General features: G+C 41.3%; 1 protein-coding gene across 1 annotated transcript in view; it reads right to left on the bottom strand.

Annotated features, from left to right (window-relative positions):
• The window catches only part of LOC128520186 (transmembrane protein 65-like), a 42495-nt gene that overhangs the window by 14404 nt on the left and 8189 nt on the right, over positions 1-19902 (bottom strand). Inside the window, exons 2-4 of the mRNA XM_053494294.1 lie at positions 7893-7937; positions 3424-3491; positions 2171-2225 (exon numbers count right to left, since the gene is read on the bottom strand). Of these exons, the coding sequence (XP_053350269.1) occupies positions 2171-2225; positions 3424-3491; positions 7893-7937 (168 nt within the window). The remainder of the gene's footprint in view (positions 1-2170; positions 2226-3423; positions 3492-7892; positions 7938-19902) is intronic.

The following is a 19902-nucleotide window of genomic DNA, read 5'->3' as shown; positions in this document are numbered from 1 at the left end:
TAACTTAGTTAAGTATAACTAATTCACATTGTGGCTGAATGAAAGAGGAAAGAACAAGAGTGTTTTTCACTCTCTCTCTCTCTCTCTCTCTCTCTCTCTCTCTCTCACACACACACACACACACACACACACGCGCCTGTCTAATGCTAACAAATAAGCCCAAATTGAATCAGGCCACTGACGCAGCAACTGTGTGTGTGTGTGTGTGTGTGAATGTGAAAGTGCGTATGTGAGTGTGTGTGTGTGAGTGTGTGTGAGATGTTTATGATGGTGTGCAGTGTGAAATCCCAGCATGCCTTCCATCCCTGAGCAGAAAAACACTAAAGCTGAAGAAATCAGTGTCAATAAACCAGCGTCCGTCTCACTCTGTCCTGTAGAGAACCTCTCTCACACACACACACACACACACACACACACACACACACACATTTTAAACTCTATATTAAAACTGGTCCAGATGTTCGACAGGAGCGCTCGGGAGTCTCAGTCTCACTCTGCAACAATGTAGTGAAGTATAAAGTATAGATGTGACGTCATTGGGGAATTTTGTATTGAGTTTTGAAAAGATTCATAAATGACATCATGGGTATATGATGTTCTGTGAGGTCATGTGATGGAGTATAAACGAGTTACATAATAATAATATATTACAGCTGCATAACGTATAAATCAGTCACTGTGAGATTTTCTGCAAATTAGGTTTAAATATTAATTGATAAATCAAAAAAAAAATGTGTTTCAGAAGTGATTCCAGTTGTACAGTGTGTGTGTGTGTGTGTGTGTGTGTGTGTTGGTTGTGGTGAGAAGTCTCTACAGTTCCCTGATCATAACTAGTTCCTGCTGCTTGACCCTGAACACTGTAAGTAAGAACATCTGAGCAGGGTTTAATCCCGTCTGTAATAACACACACGAGTGAAAGTAGAGATACACAAGGATGAAATATTACTTAAGTAAAAGTTCAAGTCCTTCATTTACACGTACATTTCTACTTGAGTAAAAGTACTTAACCTGTATTATCTTCCTTTCAGACACCTGCTACAGGATCGAGCATTTGAGGGAAGGAAACTCACGCAGTCGTATCTAAAGATCAGCAGGTAGTGATTAAAGATGGGAAAAAAATGATCTGTTCAGTTATAAATCGTGATTTACTTTGTGCTGATCCACGTATCGCCACACTAACTTTAAAACTGATTTAAATAAATAATAATAATTTAAAATGGAGATGAAGCGGTTGAGCGGTCAGTGAGCAGAATCGTCTAGTCTTCAGCGTGATTGGTCAAGACCGGTGATCACCTGATCAGCCTCAGATTCTGTACCGAGCGCAGAAGCTCCCGTGCGCCAGCGACACGTTTTCATGGTGTTACATCATTAAATAAATCATGCGTGCTTCCGATTTGCCTTTTTCTCCAAACTCTGAGTGAATTAGTCTTAAACACACTCATTACACACACTTACACCAGTCTCAAAAAACAGCGAGTGCTAATTAGTCGAAGATCCTGCGTGTGGTTTCTAACCACACGCAGCCACTCAGCCCACGCGCTCAGAAGGATACGAAGGTTTTCTACATTCTATAGGAATAAGATTTTAAAACTCTGAAATAACACACATGGAATTAGGTACTGATGTAACAACAACACTAACAGTCAGTGGTAACTTTAAGACATGAAGGTCAGCTGTTCTGGACCAGGTCTCACAAGAACAGTATTGTGTCAAGTGTGTTTGTAAAACCCATCGAGCTCCATGATGATGAAACTGTCTCTCATGAAGACCTTCCCAGGAGAACAAGACCAAACCTGAGCTCTGCTGCAGAGGAGACGTTCATTTAGAGTCACCAGCCTCAGAAATCACCAATTAACAACCAGCAGCTCAGATTAGAGCCGTTATGAAGCTTTACAGAGCAGAAGGAGCAGATAAACATCTCAATATCAACTGTTCAGAGGAGATTATTGTGTGTTTGGGATAATAAACGCCTTCAGTGTTGCTTTACTGTGTAGAGAGAAATAAACGTCAGGAACGACCATGGAAGTAGAAGGGGTGTACAAACTTTTGAGCCACTAGAGTTTCTTAAAAAAAAAACAGCCAGCAGGGACACTCATACATCCTCATACATTACACTGCTAGAGTTAATGAAAGACATATGAATATGAATATAAACCCAGGTGAAGTGTACCTGCCATGGTGGAGATGCCCAGGATCACACCTATAGACAGCTCGATCTGCGTGCCCTGCAAATAAACACACCTGTGACTCGAGTTCCTGTTGTTTTTATAGTATAGATGATTCTTTTTTTATACAGTTATAAAATGATAGAGACTGCTTATAAGAACATTTCTGATGCAGTGTCATGTTTAATCATTTGTAAATACTTAGTATCTTAATGATTGAATTTAATATTTAAATATATATATATACTATATAACTGAAATCTTTTTTTCTTAAAAATCTGTAATATCAGTAATAAATTAATAAAACATATTTACAGCTAATTAATATTCATCCACACCTAAAAATAAAATACTGCATAAATAATGTCTCTATAAAAAGGGACCCAAAACCAACACAATGATGATTATTAGATTAAATTTTCAAAACCCCCTGGTGCAGCATGTGTTAATCACAGCTCAGCCGTCGCAGCGCCACATTAGCCACCACGCTAACTCATGCTAACGCTTTTTTTATCTATAGATATGGATGAACAAAGAACATTGTTTAGCTACATTGTTCTGAGTTGACTGATGTGTTCGATAAGCCGTCATATCGAGTCATATTAAGTCGCACAGGTTAGTTTTGCGTTATGGCCAATAGGGGGCAGTAGGTGAAACGTATAAAATTTTCATTTTCTGCTATTTTCTCCCCGATACTTGAGCAGAATGAAGAAGTTTTCAATCCTCAACATTATTTTAATGCACTTTACTCAACACTATCCACGCTGGTGACTCCAGCTTTGTGCATTTTTTTTTACAGCACTGATGGAGAAATTCATTTTAGGGGTAACTGAGAGATCCTGGTGTCAACCTGAAGCTGAGGGTTCCCTCTGTCTCATTTCATCACAGAATCCTCATTTAAATATAAAACAACTGTATTTTCATGTTTTGTAAGATGCTCCTCGTTAATAAACTCGCTCGGGCCATAACTCAGGAACCCCGGACATGATACAGGAATAAACTGTAAAAACAGGCTGTAACTCGGTGGACGTTATTCGGCTCAGAAGCTGAACAGGATTCATATGTGTGAGGAATTTTAGGATACTGAATAGATACTGAATAATTTACAAATATGTGTGAATGACCCGACTGCTCCACTTCTCTACTGTATTAGTAAACAAACTGTGCTTTAAGCCTCTTATTTCCTTTTTGAGAATTATAAAGGGTAAGTTGTATTACTTTGTACAGTCGGTATATAAACCAGGGTGCCATTACTTACTGCGGCGATCATGATGGCGTTGTCCAGGAAGCCGAAGCCGATGAAGGGGATGGCGTTGTGAAGCAGAACTGGAACATGTGGAGGAACGAAAGCAGATTATTAGAGATGAAAACGTGTGATGAGCTGAGAACACAAACTTCCCGTCAGCAGTAAATCCCTGGGCTGGAGCACAGAGCGGTGCGTGTGTGAGGGGTTTAAAGACGTATAACCTGAGAGGTAAGACATTATATAAACCAGGACGCATCACACAGCAGGAGCTTCGCCTTTAACACTCTCAGAGAGAAATCCTGAAGTCGTCCTGATCTCCACACGACCCCCATATCCTCTCTGAGCAACACGACCCGAGCTCGAGGGCTGAACTCAACGCCTTCTGCGACACCTCCTGAACTTCTGGAGCTGGAATGTAATGATTCCGAGTGGAGATTCGAGCGGATTCGGTTACTGAAAGCATATTTAAACTGATCTTCTCATCTCAGTGTCAGAGCTTAGCGCAGCGATACGATACGATGAGAAGGAACCGAAAATACGGCTTTTTTTCAGCCGCTAATACGATAAGGAAGAATCTTCAGACTGGACTTTAGAGCAGATAAAGACGTCACTCTGGTGTTTAATTGAAAAGCTTTAGGCTCTGCATGAATTTAAATTAAATTATATAAATGAGGATGCTTAGAAAAAACAATTTATAAATCATTGTTGCTATTTTGGTCTAATAAAGGGTTTATTGTAGGTCATTAAAAGATGAAGTATCGTAAAAAAAAAAAATCTCAGCCATGAGTGGTTGTTGGGTTACATTCAGCACCAGGGATTGAACTGGTCAAACCCACTGCTATTTTGGACAAGAGAGAGAGAGAGAGATTTTTGTATTTATCCTTTTTTTAAAGACAAATAATCAATAAAATAAATAAATAATGCAAGGTGGTTAAGTACAAAGAGAAAAAGGTAGACTGGTAATTAATAAATGTAAGAGGGCGGGGGGGGGGGGAGAAATAAATAAATAAGTAAAAATAAATAGATAGCTAAATAAATAAAAGGATACAAAAACATTTATTTAGCAAATTGGGGAAACAAGCTTAGCGAAGGGACTTTGAAGTAAATTCAGTCAAACAGATCAATGAAAAGGTTGGAACTAAACATGGTCGAGTGTGTACAGGACTGAGCTGGTGTATCAGGGCAATGTGTAAAAGGTACGAAAAGGTACATTAATACACCTAGTATATAAAACCAGCACATAAACATGAGATGAAATACAGGTAAAAGGGAGATAAAAAGTATCTCACATTTATTTTAAAAGTTGGAAGTTTTTCTAAAGTGTGCGCTTTTCTATAGGCGGTTTGTACAGGGACCTCCAGCGTCCTCATGGGGATGAGCCTGGCGTCAGCCACTCTGACCACCGTGAGTCCCTTACTCCAGCCAGCGAGCCTCTGTGCACGACCTTAACACACGTTCCATACAGCGCCCTCTTCGAGGCGGCTTTAAAAGTTGTTAGAACCGGTGTTTTAAAAGACAGAAGGGCTCCTTCCTCTTGCTGAAGGTTTTCAGCTGCTGGGCGTATGGATAAAGGTAGAGGAGGCTGCTGATGCTCTCTAGGACTTTGCCCTAAAGATTCTCTGAGTTGGGAGGGCAGTGCTGATATCACCTCGCCCAAGAGTCTCTCCATTAGACGGCTTGATTTTAGTCCATTTTCTGTAAACAGTTCGTCTGCCGTCTTCCACTCTGTTTCATTCCTCAGATCCTTGATCTTGGTGACTCCAGCTTTCTGAAATCGAGTGTTAAAAAAAACGAATGTTAAAGACAGCATTCTGTTGTTTATGAGTGGGTTGTGAAATAGAGGCTCCTCATCGGTGCTTTGGAAGGGTTGTGCGTCAGCTCTGCTCGTCTTTATTACTGATGTCAAAGTTTTAGGCAGGGATTGCTAGAACTGTGTTGTGGCTTATGAGTCCATTTCATTAAGGTTAAGCACGAACAGGTGTGTGTCATAGTTCAGGCCTTCTACCAGTTGGAGTAAGGCTTTGGCTATGTCTTTCCATGCCAGTCTTTCTCCATAGAGGAGCCTCTGTACATCCTGCAGTCTGAAGGTTTTTATCCTGCAGGACAGGTCGATCAAGCCCTGCCCCTCCTTCTTGTACAGGTAGATAGCACCGAGGTTCGGGTCCAGTGTTGGCTGGTCCAAAAGAAATTCACCAACTTCCTCTGCAATTCTTTGATTAATGTCTCAGGGGGTTTAAGGACAGTGAGGTGGTGCCAGAGCATGGAGGTGATTAGATTATTGATGAGCAGTACTCTCCCTCTGTAGGACAGTTGAGGCAGGACTCAGGTCCATTGAGACAACTTGGCACACACTTTTTCCATTTGGCACAAATGGTTACTTGCCATTGCCCTATTAAAAAACTCTTACATTTTTCCCAGGTCACACGTGCTGAGGAAGCACTCACGTCGATGCTCAGGTTCCCAGTCAGAGCGTCAGCTTGATTTTGAATAAAAACAGTTATGTCATTAGCATATGCTGACAGCACAAGTCTCTCCTCTCCTCTGTCTCCGACTCTTAGTTTGTGTAGCAATGGTCCTATGGAGAGACTATAGAGTTGTCCAGACAGTGGTCACCCCTGTCTTATTCCCCATTTAATTTGGAAAGGGCAGCTGAGACCACCTCCAATCCTAAGTGTAAAAGCAGCTCCAGAGTATAAAAGTTTACACCATAAAAAGTTGTTTCCTCTACCAAAGGAATCCAGTGTCCGGAAAAGGTATTCATGGTCAACTCTATCGAAAGCTTTTTCTTGGTCTATTCATAGAGACGTAGTTCATACAGTTTTGTTTTACATAAATCAATTAAGTCTCTCATTAACGAAAAGATGTCTGTGATGGTGCGATGAGGTGTGCAGTAGGTCTGACTGTTGTGAACTACTGATTGCAGGCACTGTTTCAGTCTGTTTGTGAGGCACTTTGAAAGTATTTTGTAGTCACTGCATAGTAGTGACAACTGGTCTCCTTTTTTCGGTATCAGTGATAAAACCGCCCTTCTGCAGCTCATTTAAAAACTTCATATATAGCAGCACCCAGTACATTCCAGAAATGTTATAAAATTCACCGTCTATTCCTGGTGAGAGTCCTGTTGCGAGCTGCGGAACAGCATCAGTTAATTCCTGTAGCTGGAGTTCTGCGTCCAGCACAGAGCTTTGGTCCAGGGACAGTTTTGGAAGTTCTCTGAGTAGTTCCTCTCTGCAGGATGGATCAAAGGGCTCTGTACTGTGGAGCTGGGTGTAGAGGTCTGTGGCTGCTCTCCTCATCTCACTTGGGTCAGTTGTTGTTGTTCTGTCTGCTCGTGTCTGATACTCCAGCTGATTTTGGGGTTTAATTTTTCTGCACAGATTAAAGAAGAACGCACTGGGAGCATCCATGTCCTTGATGCAGGAGATACGACGTCTGATCAGGGCTGTTTTGGCTTGTTCATGGAGGAAGGAGCTTAGAGCTCTACTTCTTCCCTCCAGGAGACGGCCCATTCTGACGTCGTTCTTGCTGACCATTTAGCTAAAATGCTAAACTGCCAAAATCCCAAATCTTTCCCCTTCATTCCATAAACCTTTAAATTATCTAGAAAAGATCTCGTCCTGTAATAGTTTCATATTAAAATGCCAGTATGAGCTCTGCCTTTTTGTGTTTGGTATCATTAGCTCTTTGCTAATCAGATGATGATCAGTAAAGCCAGAGGGGAAATGGCTGCTTTGTGGAGATTTAAGACTTTTTGTGGGATTTAAGGATATAAAACCTGTCCAGTCTCGCTGCAGTGATCTTTGTATTATTAACTTTGACCCACGTGTATATTCTTATACTTATATAATCCACTCTGCTTAATGAGTTCCTCGAGCGTCTCAGCAGACTTTGGGTGTGGTCCCTCACCGTTTCGGTCTAGGGTGAAGTCTACTGTTCAGTTCCAGTCCCCTCCCCTTACTATTGTGGATTTATTTACAAGTCATTGTGTTATATTTTCTATTCTATTAAAATGTTGGATTCTCTTGCTACTATTGTTAGACCCTTCACTAATTCTGGAACTCCAAGCTCACTCATGCCCCCTGCTTTATTAAAAAGTATTGCCACACACTGACGTTGGAATGCATGTACAGCTGTAAAGAAAGCCCTGTCCCAGTGAAAGCAGCCCAGATTGGAACAGAAGGTCATAAACTCTCAGAAATGCCCCTTCGATTATGCTGATGTGGGCGAGAAAAATCAAAGAGATGTGCGCTTCTTAGAAATTCAGCTTATCTGTCCAACACCTCCGTCAGCCGTTTCCAGTGAGAATGAGAAAGACTTGCCCAAGGGAAATGTGGGGAATTTATAGAGACGTGTCTATAAACGTGAAGGTGAAAACGGTTATTTAATAAATCATTGAAATTTCAAGCAAAGTAAAAAGCTGAGTGTTCTGTGACAACAGTTTGTAAAATGCACAAATGCGTAGACGTTTGTACTGTACGTACCATATCTCAGCTGTGCAGCGGTCGGAGGAGCCATTTCCAATTGCTCTGTAAGAAGAGGAGGAAAAAAAATCCACATTACCTCCTGTGCCATAAATCACAATACAAGGACATGAAGAGGGAGGCGTAGGTCATATTGCACCAGTCTCATACACACACACGCACACACACACCAGCTACAGTTTGATGAATGCTCAATGTTTTTACTTCCATTTCTACTGCATAGATAAAAATGTATATTTTAATGTGGTAGACATTATTTACAATGTCAAAGTGATGCATAATTTATACCCAATCTCTTAAAGACTAAGGAAGTTTCACAGAAACTTCCTTAGACAGTTTCACAAGTCACAGAATATCAAGCCTTAGAGACTACAAGGCTAGTCCCAACCAAGAGTCAGGGCTCTAAAGACTAACACAGATTTAAAATTAAACCCTAAAAATTTACATTTACATATATGCCTTTGGCAGACGCTCATATACAGAACAATTTACATAAATTACTTGGCTGTACAGGGATCTAGAGGAAAGTCATTCAGACACCTAGAAAACAGAAGTCTAAGTGCAAGTCTTCCTTGATCCCTGAGAGATGGTGAGACCAGTCGAGCAGTGCTGGAGGATCGATTAAACACTGAGACTAACTGAGAGTCAGAGCTTTAAAGACCGGGACTAACCAAGAGTGAGAGCTATAAAGACCGGGACTAACCAAGAGTCAGAGCTCTAAAGACTGGGACTAACCAAGAGTGAGAGCTATAAAGACCGGGACTAACCAAGAGTCAGAGCTCTAAAGACCGGGACTAACCAAGAGTCAGAGCCCTAAAGACCGGGACTAACCAAGAGTCAGAGCCCTAAAGACCGGGACTAACCAAGATTTAAAGCCTTATAAGACTGAGATTAACTACAAATAAAATCTTTAATGATGGGGTAACCAATTTAGTGCCTTAAAATGTGAACTAACCAAGAGTAACCTAATTATTGAAACTAAGTGAGAGTTAAAGCCTTAAACACCAAGACTAGCCACATGTGAGAGCCTTAAAGATCTGGACTAACGAACTGCAATAGAACTTTCTACCGTATTAGTTCTAATATTGCAAAAAAAAAAGTTCTGCTATATTGGAAAAACAGGCAAGCTTCTGAAGATGAATGTCATTTTATTCTGAGTAATTATTCTTTCATTCTTATCAAGCAATTACATCTGTTTTTAATGAAATATAAGAAGTTCAGACTTCCAATAAAAGTTATTAAAGGGATTTTGTCATTTGTGGAAAATCCACTTGTCATGACTAGACAGAGGAGAATTATTAATGTATTTGTAGACACGGTTAGTTAGAGTTCAAGTGCCTCGGAGGCGACAGCACTCACCCTGACATGGCTCTGATTTGGGACTGATCGCTCTCACCCTCATCAACACAGCAATTATTATTCTGTTCTGGCTGAGGGCCATCCATCATTAGATTACTCACAGCCACACTGTTCCTCTTAAAACACCAAGAGAACCCTGAAGAGCTTTTCTAAAAGCTTCCCTTTCACATTCAGACTCACACACACACACACAGCTGGTGCAGTTAAAACCCTTTCAGCTACCGCTAAGACGTTATTGAGAAAATAAAACCCTGCATGTAGAACTAGAGATCTCACACCAGCGCCGGCACAGTAAGCTGTCAAGCCTCCAGCTCTGAAGCTCATTAAAGCTCCTCGCCATGAAGACTTCCACCTCGTCTCAAAAACACGATCCTTGTCAAAGCACACGTTGCGAATCTGTGAGCCAACAGGATGTGAGTACAGAGCAGGCTTGTGAAACATAACTTAACCGTCTCTACACTCTCTCACACGTCCACACGTTATCCAGTGACGTTCGTACAGATTACAGGTGGTCACCAAACCTGACCATCTTCTCCATAAGGGCCCTGACATCAGAGTACCAAACACCGTATAAAACGAACTGGACAAAGACTCGGTGGCGTCACCCACAGGTTTACTGAAGAGCAGAGAACTCTAGGAGCTCTGATTGGCACCATCTTGGCAGGAGCTGAGTATTTAAATATTTTTAAAAATATTTGCTGTGATTGTGATTCTTATAATTATCCGTCAAGAAATACGTCCCCACGTTCTCCAGGTGTTCATCATAACGATTTCCATATTTTGTTCTTAGTTCAGGATCATTACCCGGGACTAATCACATGATGAAGAAGCAGGTAAGATCATGTTGTACGTTTGGGTTCTTGCGCAGCAGCAACAATTCGTCTGGTGCGAGATTGACACAGTAAGTAGCGGGCGTGTCCGGTCCACCCTTTAATATGTCTAAGAGGAGAACGAACGATTTGGGACCCGCCCACTTAACCTGAGGTACCACAAGCTAGCTAGGGAGGTTAAACTACAGTGATTCCAGTTAGCTGGTGAGCTAAAGTGATGCACAGCGGACTGACAGCAGTTTCACAACTGTCACTCAAATCGGCCACGCCCCCAATTATGAATAATTTCATGGCTTAATATAATTTTGCCTGATGAGTTACATTAAAAAACACCCCCTGTACCGTTGTCATAAATGGAAACTCTAACTGTAGAGACCAAAACAGTTTATTGTTTGTTTTGTACCAGTCTGTAAACATGTTTATTTCTGTTGTAAAGTTGGACATTTTATTATGGAGCTCTACTGAGATCGACTCACTCTTGGAGCCACTTTTTCCTAGAGGCCGTTTGAGGAACTGCACCATCATCTCCTGTATCTTCCGTTTTGAACTCGGAACCAAAAGAGCTTCTTATTGCCTCCTGAATTAAACACTGCACCATTCAATTAATGTGTGAATCAGGAACGATCTGTACAACCGTTATAAACTGAGAGTGTGTGCACCCCCTGCCCACTCCCCTCTTTATATCTCACGTCTCCGTCTCAAACACAGCTCTCGCTTTCGGTCACGGTTAACAGAGATGGTTTGAAGATCCATCAACGTGTGTTCGACCTAACCATCACTAGACAGGCGTTTACTCAACTACAGCTGTTTAGTTTTACAGAAAGAAAAATGTTTTTGAAAGCAGAACCAACTTCACATCTGGTGAAAACTCACTTTTTGACTTTCTTTGGTTCAACAATTTAATGCAAATTTACTGGAAAGAGGAGGAAAACATTTGCCAACAAAATGATATTTCTCTGAGCAGCTGCGTCTTTAACACAGTCAGGGTTTCATCTTAGAGAACCGTGTTCCTGTTGTCCAGTTTATTGAGTCGGGGTCTGGACACCGCAGGACTCGCGGGTTGATCAATATTTTAGTCGTGCATGTAAATGATGACTGATGAGGCTCAGACCTGCGGCGTTCTTCTGAGACTCTCGGGCGGTGGTTCAGTAACAGCTTTTGGTTCGCACACCCGCCTGAAGAGCTGGCTTCACTTCAGCCTGGCGTCTCTCCATGAGCTCCAGCTCCTCAATCACGGCTTCCTCTGCTCCTGCCCCGACACCGAGCAGATACTTCTCATCCTCAGATATCTTTTTCTGCCCACAGCTTTCAGCATCTGGAAACTCCTGGAGCTTTTCTTGGCACGATACAGTTATTTATTGGAGGGAGGAACAGTTTGGTAAACACTGTCTATAATAGTTATTTAGAGTGGTGGATGTCCTGTTGGTGTCCATCACAATTAGAGCTTCATGTGGAACCTTTGGTCATATTGAACCCAAACCGTATCCAGTGTCCTCAGACCCTCGGAGCAGACAACATGAGGAACAAGATGAACATATCTCCGTAGGATTTTAGAGACTCACATCTAATCAGGTCGTACCAAAGTAACGTAATGACAACGAGCACGCTCAGCTTTCAAATCAACAAAGAACAGCACAATACGACCAGGGGCATTATGGGTAATCCAGGACAGAAAGCTATAGGAAATTCTCAGACATTACTGCTTGATAACGATAACGATCCATACCGCCCAACCAGCGGCGATGCTGCACTCCCCTCACATTAGCGCGCACACACACACACACACACACACACACACACACACACACAGTGAGTCATTTCTCAACACCGCTCATTCTCCTGACACACTCCAACTAGCCATCAATCATCCTCACAGTCTGTCTCCTCACGTGATCTACTCTCACTGAGGTGCGTCTGAAGTGTGTGTAAGTGTGTGTGTGTGTCTGAAGAAGACGCCTGAAATAGCAGCGAGAACAAAACAAAACAAAAGAAACCCAGCGCGGGCGTTAATTCACAGCAGACCTGAAACAAAAGCAGTGTGGTGTAGAGCAGACACACTTCAGAATGAGGAGACGTGAATGAGCGAGGCGTCGGAGGATCGTAGGAGGAACGTATCTGTACACCACTGTTATGTGTAATAAGATGAGGGCTGGAAACATCGCTAATAAACAAACACTGTGTGTGTGTCACGCTGTTATATTAAAATAAATACACACCCAGTCTTATTTTCTTAGTCTTGAAGTTTAACAATACAAGACAAAATTTAAAAGCTGATTTTTTTTTTGTTTTGGTTGAAGAGAAATCTCACATTTTGACACTGGAGACTCCTTCCATAAATAAAGTTTTCTAAGGGCCGTGCGGTACCGTCCAAAAACGTCCATAGACAGCAACTTTGACGGATTCTAGTGCAGAGCGAGAATTTTGTAAAAATCTCAAATTTACCTCAAGCTGTTCCAGAACAAACCCCACAAGAGGGTGTAAGTCGTACCTTTGGGGCGGAAGAAGTGCCGAGATTTGCCCCATTGACATACAGTGGTGAAGGTACCCCCTCGCCACTTGAAACAGGAAGTGCTGCCACTTGAAACAGGAAGTGCTACAGTCGCGGTTCCTGCTACGATAACTTCCACAGGAACTTTGAATCTGACTGTGGATGCCGTAGTCTAGAGACATAGGGGCGGGGTCATTTCACTCAGGCAACCAATCAGTCTCTCAGGATCATTGTGAAGACGTCAAGCCACGCCCCAACAACCGCCTTAGCAACCGATCCCAGAGACCGTAATGATAAAACCTGGGTTTAAGACACTGTAGAAAAGATAACGTACCGGAACGAGCGTGTTAACATTAAAATACAGTATAGCTGAGTGATTTAATCGATTATCTGATATAATTGATCGTTTACTGATTAACTTTTGAGTTTCTGCGCGGTTGGCGCGACAGTCCATACCATGCATGAGTTTCCAAATATACATTACATGTGTGTGCAAGAATGTGTGTTAAAATGAAGTCACTATAGCAAATCAAATGAGCTGCATAAACACTGAAATAACTGAAGACAGATGAGGCTGGTCCTGAGGACACGCCCGTCTTTGGCAGACGCTAGGAGGATCTGATCAATATAATTCATACACACTCACATTCCATACAGACTTAAATCATTCTATCGATTGTGTAAAGCTGCTTTGCGACAATGACAATTGTTAAAACACTATACAAATAAAATTGAATTGAATAGTGAATATTAATGAGTATGCAAATGTAACAGTCACGTGTCAACACAAACAAGATGTCGGAAACCCAAACAAGTGAAGATTTTTCTTGACAGATTCAGTAAGAAGCCTTTATTAGTGCCAGTCAGCCCCGCGTCCGCCATGATGGTTGTTTGATAAAAAAATTATAATGAGGTCCCTGGTCATGTGATCTAGGCGCTATGCAAGGGAGGTTGGGCCTAATTAGCATACTAAAAGTACAGGCTGCACAAAACAAACCTTTTTATAAATGATATTTTTATTTATTGTGTACTTGTTTAGTCTAAACCATTCTTTTACTCACATTACTCAGCATTTCAATGCATTTTAGAAGCTTTTAGTAGATTTTAATACTTTAATAACCTGTAAGAAAATGTTGCTGCTTAAGACAAACCAGTAATTAAATCTTAGTGAATTGAAAAGAAAATCGTGATGAGTTGACCGACGACCTTTGATTCACAGCTCTAATAAATAACATGTACAAGAACCTATACTCTGTAATGTTCCAGAACTGAACGATGATCCTCTCAGGGTGTCAGGGTTTATTTCTGAACCAGTCTCATCATTCGCCTGGGCAGATATTGATCCTAAACCACACACACACAGAAATAAAACATACACATACACACACACACTGCCTTTCTCTGGGAATCACACTTCACCTGACCGTTAGGAGGCTAATAAAGCTGGAGACGAGGACGTGGTGAAATATCTGGACTGCCCCGAGGAGCTCAATTTCAGTCTTGTGTAAATCGTTATCGTGCCAGAAATCCACCCACTTACACCGCTAATGCTCTTCCTGACCGACTCCACATGCAGCTCAGTGAAGAAGATGCTAGATTAGGTTCTTTACATGCCGTTCGCTGTCCGCTTCCCTCGAGTTGCTGAAATGTACTGTCTGGATTCTGATTGGTCGAGATCAGAGGGTGGAGGATGCTGCAGTAATGATAAACAGATTTATATTTCTTGGTGTTTTTTTTTTACGTTTATGGAAGGAGTCTCCAGTGTCGAAGGAAAAGCTTCAATCTGAGGTTTTCAGATTTTACGAAAACGTATATAGAACACGTAGTCCATCCCACTATCCGCACACCTGTTTCCATGTTTGTACTAAAAAGAAATAAAACCAGCCAACTGGAATTTTCTCCCGATGTGACCTCATGTAAGAATTGGTCAGGAATTATGCAGTCAACAAAAACCTGTTAAATAACCCAGAATATGTTTTATATTATTAATTCTTCAAAGTATCCATGTTTGGCTTTGATGTCAGCTTTACATACTCTTCATGTTCTCTCAGTCACCCTCATGAGGTCGTCACCTGGAATGGTTTTCCAACAATTCTAAAGAAGTTCACGGAGGTGTTGAGTGCTTAACGCCTGCCTTTCCTTTAACTCTCTGGTCCAACTCATCCCAAAACATCTCGACTGGATTTAGATCAGGTGATTGTGGAGGTCAGGTCACCTGCAGCGCTCCATCACCCTCCTTCTTGGACAAACAGCTCTTACATAACCTAGGGGTGTGTTTGTGGTCGTTGTCCTGCTGGAAAACAAATGATGGTCCCACTAAGTGCAAACCAGATGGGATGGGACGTCGCTGTAGAATGCTGTGGTAGCAGTGCTGGTTAGGTCTGCCCCTTAATTTTGACTAAGTCATCAGCAGGGTGACCAGAAAAGCACCCCCACACCGTCACACTTCCTCCTCCTCCTCCTCCTCCTCCATGCTTCACTGAGGGAACCACACGTTCAGGAACCGTCTGTTCACTCGCTACGTCTAACAAAGACCCGGCACTTAGAACCAAAATATCTCACATTTGGACTCATCAGACCAAAGGACAGTTTTGCACATCTAATGTCCGGACAATGTTTGGACAATCTAAAATATAAAACATATTCTGGGTTGTATAACACTTTTTTTCTCTTTTCTACACAATTCCATACACGTCCTTTCATAGTTTGGACGTCTTCAGTATTAATGCACAAACTCTTAAACCTGTGCGCTGAAGGACGAGAGCGAGACGCTCAGCTGTGTTTGCATTTCCTGTTCCCCTCCTGGGTGTCTCGTCTGAATGGGAACATCTGATTAAATACAAAGTCAATGTTCGCTTGCGAATTGGAAAATTAGCATAAGAACGAGCTCGTTAAAACTGAAACAATTAAAACTCAAACTCATTCTGGTCTGAGAGACTTTTAATCTGAATGTTAAAACCAGACTGCCAAAATCAGACCCCGGAGCCTTCTCCGCTTTTCCCGCTCTCTCGTCCAAATCTGGTCGTTCTGTCAGGACGGAGGAGACGTTTTTCAGAAATTAATAGCTGGGTTTGAACTCAGTGTCAAAATCTTGTAAATGTTTTCCCTCCAGCAGCTGCTGCAATTATAATTATAATTATAAAACCCAGACGCTGTGAGGCCGTCTCTCACTTTACACTTCGTTTCTGCTCGACTGTGTAGAAGTGTAGAAACTCTGTGTTTAGTGCTACATTAACAACCTGACAAACTGCAGCAACACTACCTGTAATGACGCAGAGTTTAAATCTCTCAGTGACCCTTGGTGACCCTCTGTGTGCTCCAGATCCAGAAACAAAGTGTATGGAGGCGAAAGAAAAATGGACGTAGTTCCAGGATCGAGAACGTACATCACCCTGAGATAAGCGTGAGTGATCTCACACACACACACACACACACACACATACACAGAGAGCAAAATCCCTGGTGCTGGAATAACGACCAAAGTGTTAAACTAGCATCTTAAAGACTAACTCTCACAACTCTAAAGCAAGCACTTCATACACTTTCTGATTAAAAGTGAATAATGTGACAACAAAACAACTTTAATGCGACAACAAATAGTATAGCTGCTACATACAGACCAATCATCATCATCATCATCATCATCATGTACAGAAAGTGTAAAATTAATGCTGGAAGTACAATAAGTTCAGAAGACGCACAAATCATTATCACTTGTGTTCTTTCAGTCTTTGGAAAGTGAAATGAATCGGGAGAAGAAGAACAATCCTCTACACCCACATTTAAATTCCTCCTGTTATCCCCATCAGTCAGTTCATCCGTCTGTCACTCGGTATTTTACACTAACTTCGAAGCATCAAAGTCACCGGGGCGAGCGTTAGAAGATGAAATCAATCACCTGACTCTTTTTTTTTTTGTCAAATTGTTTCCCGCGTTTCCATTTCCGCGCGCTCTCATCCGACTCTTTTAGATGAGATTTTAACTGCGTATCATTTGGAAAAGCCCGCGCCACGTGGGGTTCAATCTCTCGCTCCGACCCATAAAAGCAAATGAGCTCACAATAAAAAATGGTGTTTATTTAGATAAGTAGTTTGCTCAGAGATGCCGCATTCGTCCACCAGATCCATTAAGATCTTAAGAAGCAAATGAGGGAAGACTGGATGACTTGAACAAGCTCCGAGATTTATGCTCTGATTTATAATCCTTTACTGAAGTTAGAGTCCAGAAGGCTGGGGTTTAGGAGATGCCACTGGGACTTTGATGCCTCATGGTAAAAATGTCACATCCTGTTGGGGTCCAAATTGTTATAATTAAATAAATCTTCTGATCATGATGATAGACTGACCTCTTTTTGAGTAGGACATAATCCGACTGGAAAAGATGGTACCAAATAATGAGAAGGGGATTAGCTTGCGTCTCCTGACGGAAAACGATTCGATTACTGGGGGAGTCTGTAGTAAACCCGAGCAGTTAAATATTATCCAGTCATAATAACTTCAACCTTATATTTTAACTCCCCTATAAACCAGTATCCACGAGAGGATTAACGCTCTTCCATGATGTCGCTCACAAATCAGTAGCATGCAATGGAGATTCAGCGGAACGGTTCACCTGGTATTCACCGGGTCTACACACTAAACAAGCACCTGAGATGAACAGGACGGAACTGGTGTGTTTGTCCCACAGGACGCAGCCAGACAGAAAGACCAGACTGATTAAACGCTGTGCTGAAGGGCGTCGGGGGACTCTTTGGCAGAAGAACTCCCTTTAAAAACCATCACACATTCTCAGAAAAGAAACCCGCGCACAGCGAATACACAATCTCACCTGGCACTAAAGAGCTCGCTCCTCCTGGGAGCTGAAGACGTCAACACCAATTTACAAGAAAGATTCCAAAGAGCTGTGTGGTCTCAGAGTTATCCACAGTGTCCCGAGGCTCATCAGACACTGCAGAGTGAGACGCACAGAGTGAGACCGCAGGTCTCTCAACACTTAAACTGAAGTGAACACAGCGGTAATATCAAAGTACCCGATATTAATCCCTGACCTAGACATACAGCTTGGTTCATCCCAGAAGTGTGGTCTCAAACCGCTCCAGAACTCAACACAAACCAGAAGGTTGTGAGGTCAAATCCCACAAATGACACAAACAAGACTGGAACCTTGTGCTAAGCAGAGGTCCCTAAGCAGAAACAGGATACATTATGATTACAGTTGACTAAAACCAACGACTGCATGGTTGAAATTGTAAAAAAATAAAAATTGGGGGCAGAAATATTTAGAATATTTGAAAAGTTTATAAAAAGCACTGAGTTTCATAAAGAGTTGTAAAATTAGATTTTCATACAACCTTTAAAAATCATCAGAGTTCTCTGATTTGTCAACTTTGGAAACCCCAAAATGTTTCCTCCAGAAAAGATTTGTATTTCCTGAAAAGAAGGAACAGCTAACTATCCAAATAGCCTTAGAGGAATATTTTAGATGAGTGCAAAATACACGAAAATGTAAAACAGGATTGGTCCTATAATACGGCCCTGAGAAATCTTGCTGGGAATTAAACATTATAAAAGTTATACAAGTCAAATTACTGCAGTGTGAGTGCCAGGACTTTGGATTTAGACTGTGTGGAGCGATCTTCACTTCCACCTCCAACAATATTATTCATAGCAGCAAGTTTGGCACAATACATTACTTTGTATCTCTGCGTAACTCTCTCTACATCTGTCTGCACAAATAATCTAAATTAATAACGCTAACATTCGCCTCAAACTCTGCGTGGGCTTCATTCATTATTTCCCCATCTGCTTTACATCCCGCTCGTCTCTGAGGCGCTCGACAATTAAAAGACGATCAGAATTTTTCAGTTTCTGATGTTTGCTAACGGCGACAGGAATGCTAATACCATAAAAAGTCCTCAGGGAGGAGCCTTGACAGGTGCCCTCTGTTGAGCTAGGGCAACACTGAACCAGATAATACGCCTGATTTCTGAGCACGAGGCTCATAACAAGCGTTTAAAATCTTTCCTAATTGTTGAAGCGACAGGGGACGGGGACGCTTAAATGCCATCACTGAAAAAGGTGATGTTCTGCTGTTAATCACATTGGCCTGGAGTCTGCTGTGAATCCTGGGGGGGTGATGTGTCAAGTCTGAGAATGTTTATTTCTTTGTGCGAGTTTGTGCTAAGAAAAGTGAGAAAAAAACTAAAAACTGAAAAAACTCAACTATTATTTAGAGCAAGGACTACCGGAAGAACTTTTTAAGGATCTACAGAAGCTCGTGGGCTTAGCTGGGGTTACGCCCTGATATTCTTATATTTAGATAAAAATACTGTTAAAAAAATGCATTTAATTCTGTACGCTTAAAGTGCTGAGCCTGGAATACTTTAGAGACTCATAGGCTGAACCTGACTATTAACTTCAATTTTAATCTGCGGTATAATTAAATACATTTTAATTATGATTACAATTATTATTATATATATTTTTTTTGCTTTAACCTAAAATTGTGACGGATCAAATATTACACAATTATCATCAAAAACCGTGTTAAATACGGTGCCGCTGAAAAAACAACGAGATACAAAAGTCAAAGCAAATGCAAAAACCAGACATAAATCGAGCTCAGTGCCGTCCTGGAGAACATCGGCTGTAGCAAATCTCTTCAGTGCATTTTATTATTGTTTTTTGTTTTATTCTTTGCATGTGCTTCATAGATGCGTGTGTGTGTATTTGTTTATACTACCATAAACGTCTTTATACACTTTGTCCCCAGGGGGCACCATATTTAAAGGACATCTCAATATTAATATACAGCCATAAAATATTCTGGAGAAAATGTTACCTGTGAATAATAATAAAGCTGTCATATTTATAATTATAATTATTATTATTATTATTATTATTATTATTATTATTGCCTCTGCTTAAGAGTTTAGAGGGAGAATCTTATTAGTAGAGATGAGAATCACCCGTCACGCCTGGTTTATGAATATCCACATTCTATATTACAGTTTCTCCAATTTTATCTTATTTTTATACCTTATCTTATTGAGCAGCTTCACCACTGAGCTGCACATTAACACTAATTAAATGTAGCATATTTCTTACAACGTTAGTTTTTTCCCTTTAAACCCCAGCGCAACACTATAAACTAACTTCAAATACAACTTTAAATTAAATGAAACACAAAGCTACAGTGTTACTGAGCAGCGCGTATCTCTGTTACATCATCCGCCAGCGTTATTATCACTAAACAAACGAGTAAATAATTCCCTTCTACCACACAGGATGGGGATGTGTGAATAGTTCAGAGAGCGCCACCTGTAGGATTATAA

The sequence above is a fragment of the Clarias gariepinus genome, chromosome 4 (genome assembly GCF_024256425.1).
Source record: "Clarias gariepinus isolate MV-2021 ecotype Netherlands chromosome 4, CGAR_prim_01v2, whole genome shotgun sequence".
Taxonomy (NCBI): Eukaryota; Metazoa; Chordata; class Actinopteri; order Siluriformes; family Clariidae; genus Clarias; species Clarias gariepinus.
The sequence above is the reverse complement of the archived record's forward strand: the minus strand, read 5'-3'. Positions and strand labels throughout refer to the sequence as shown.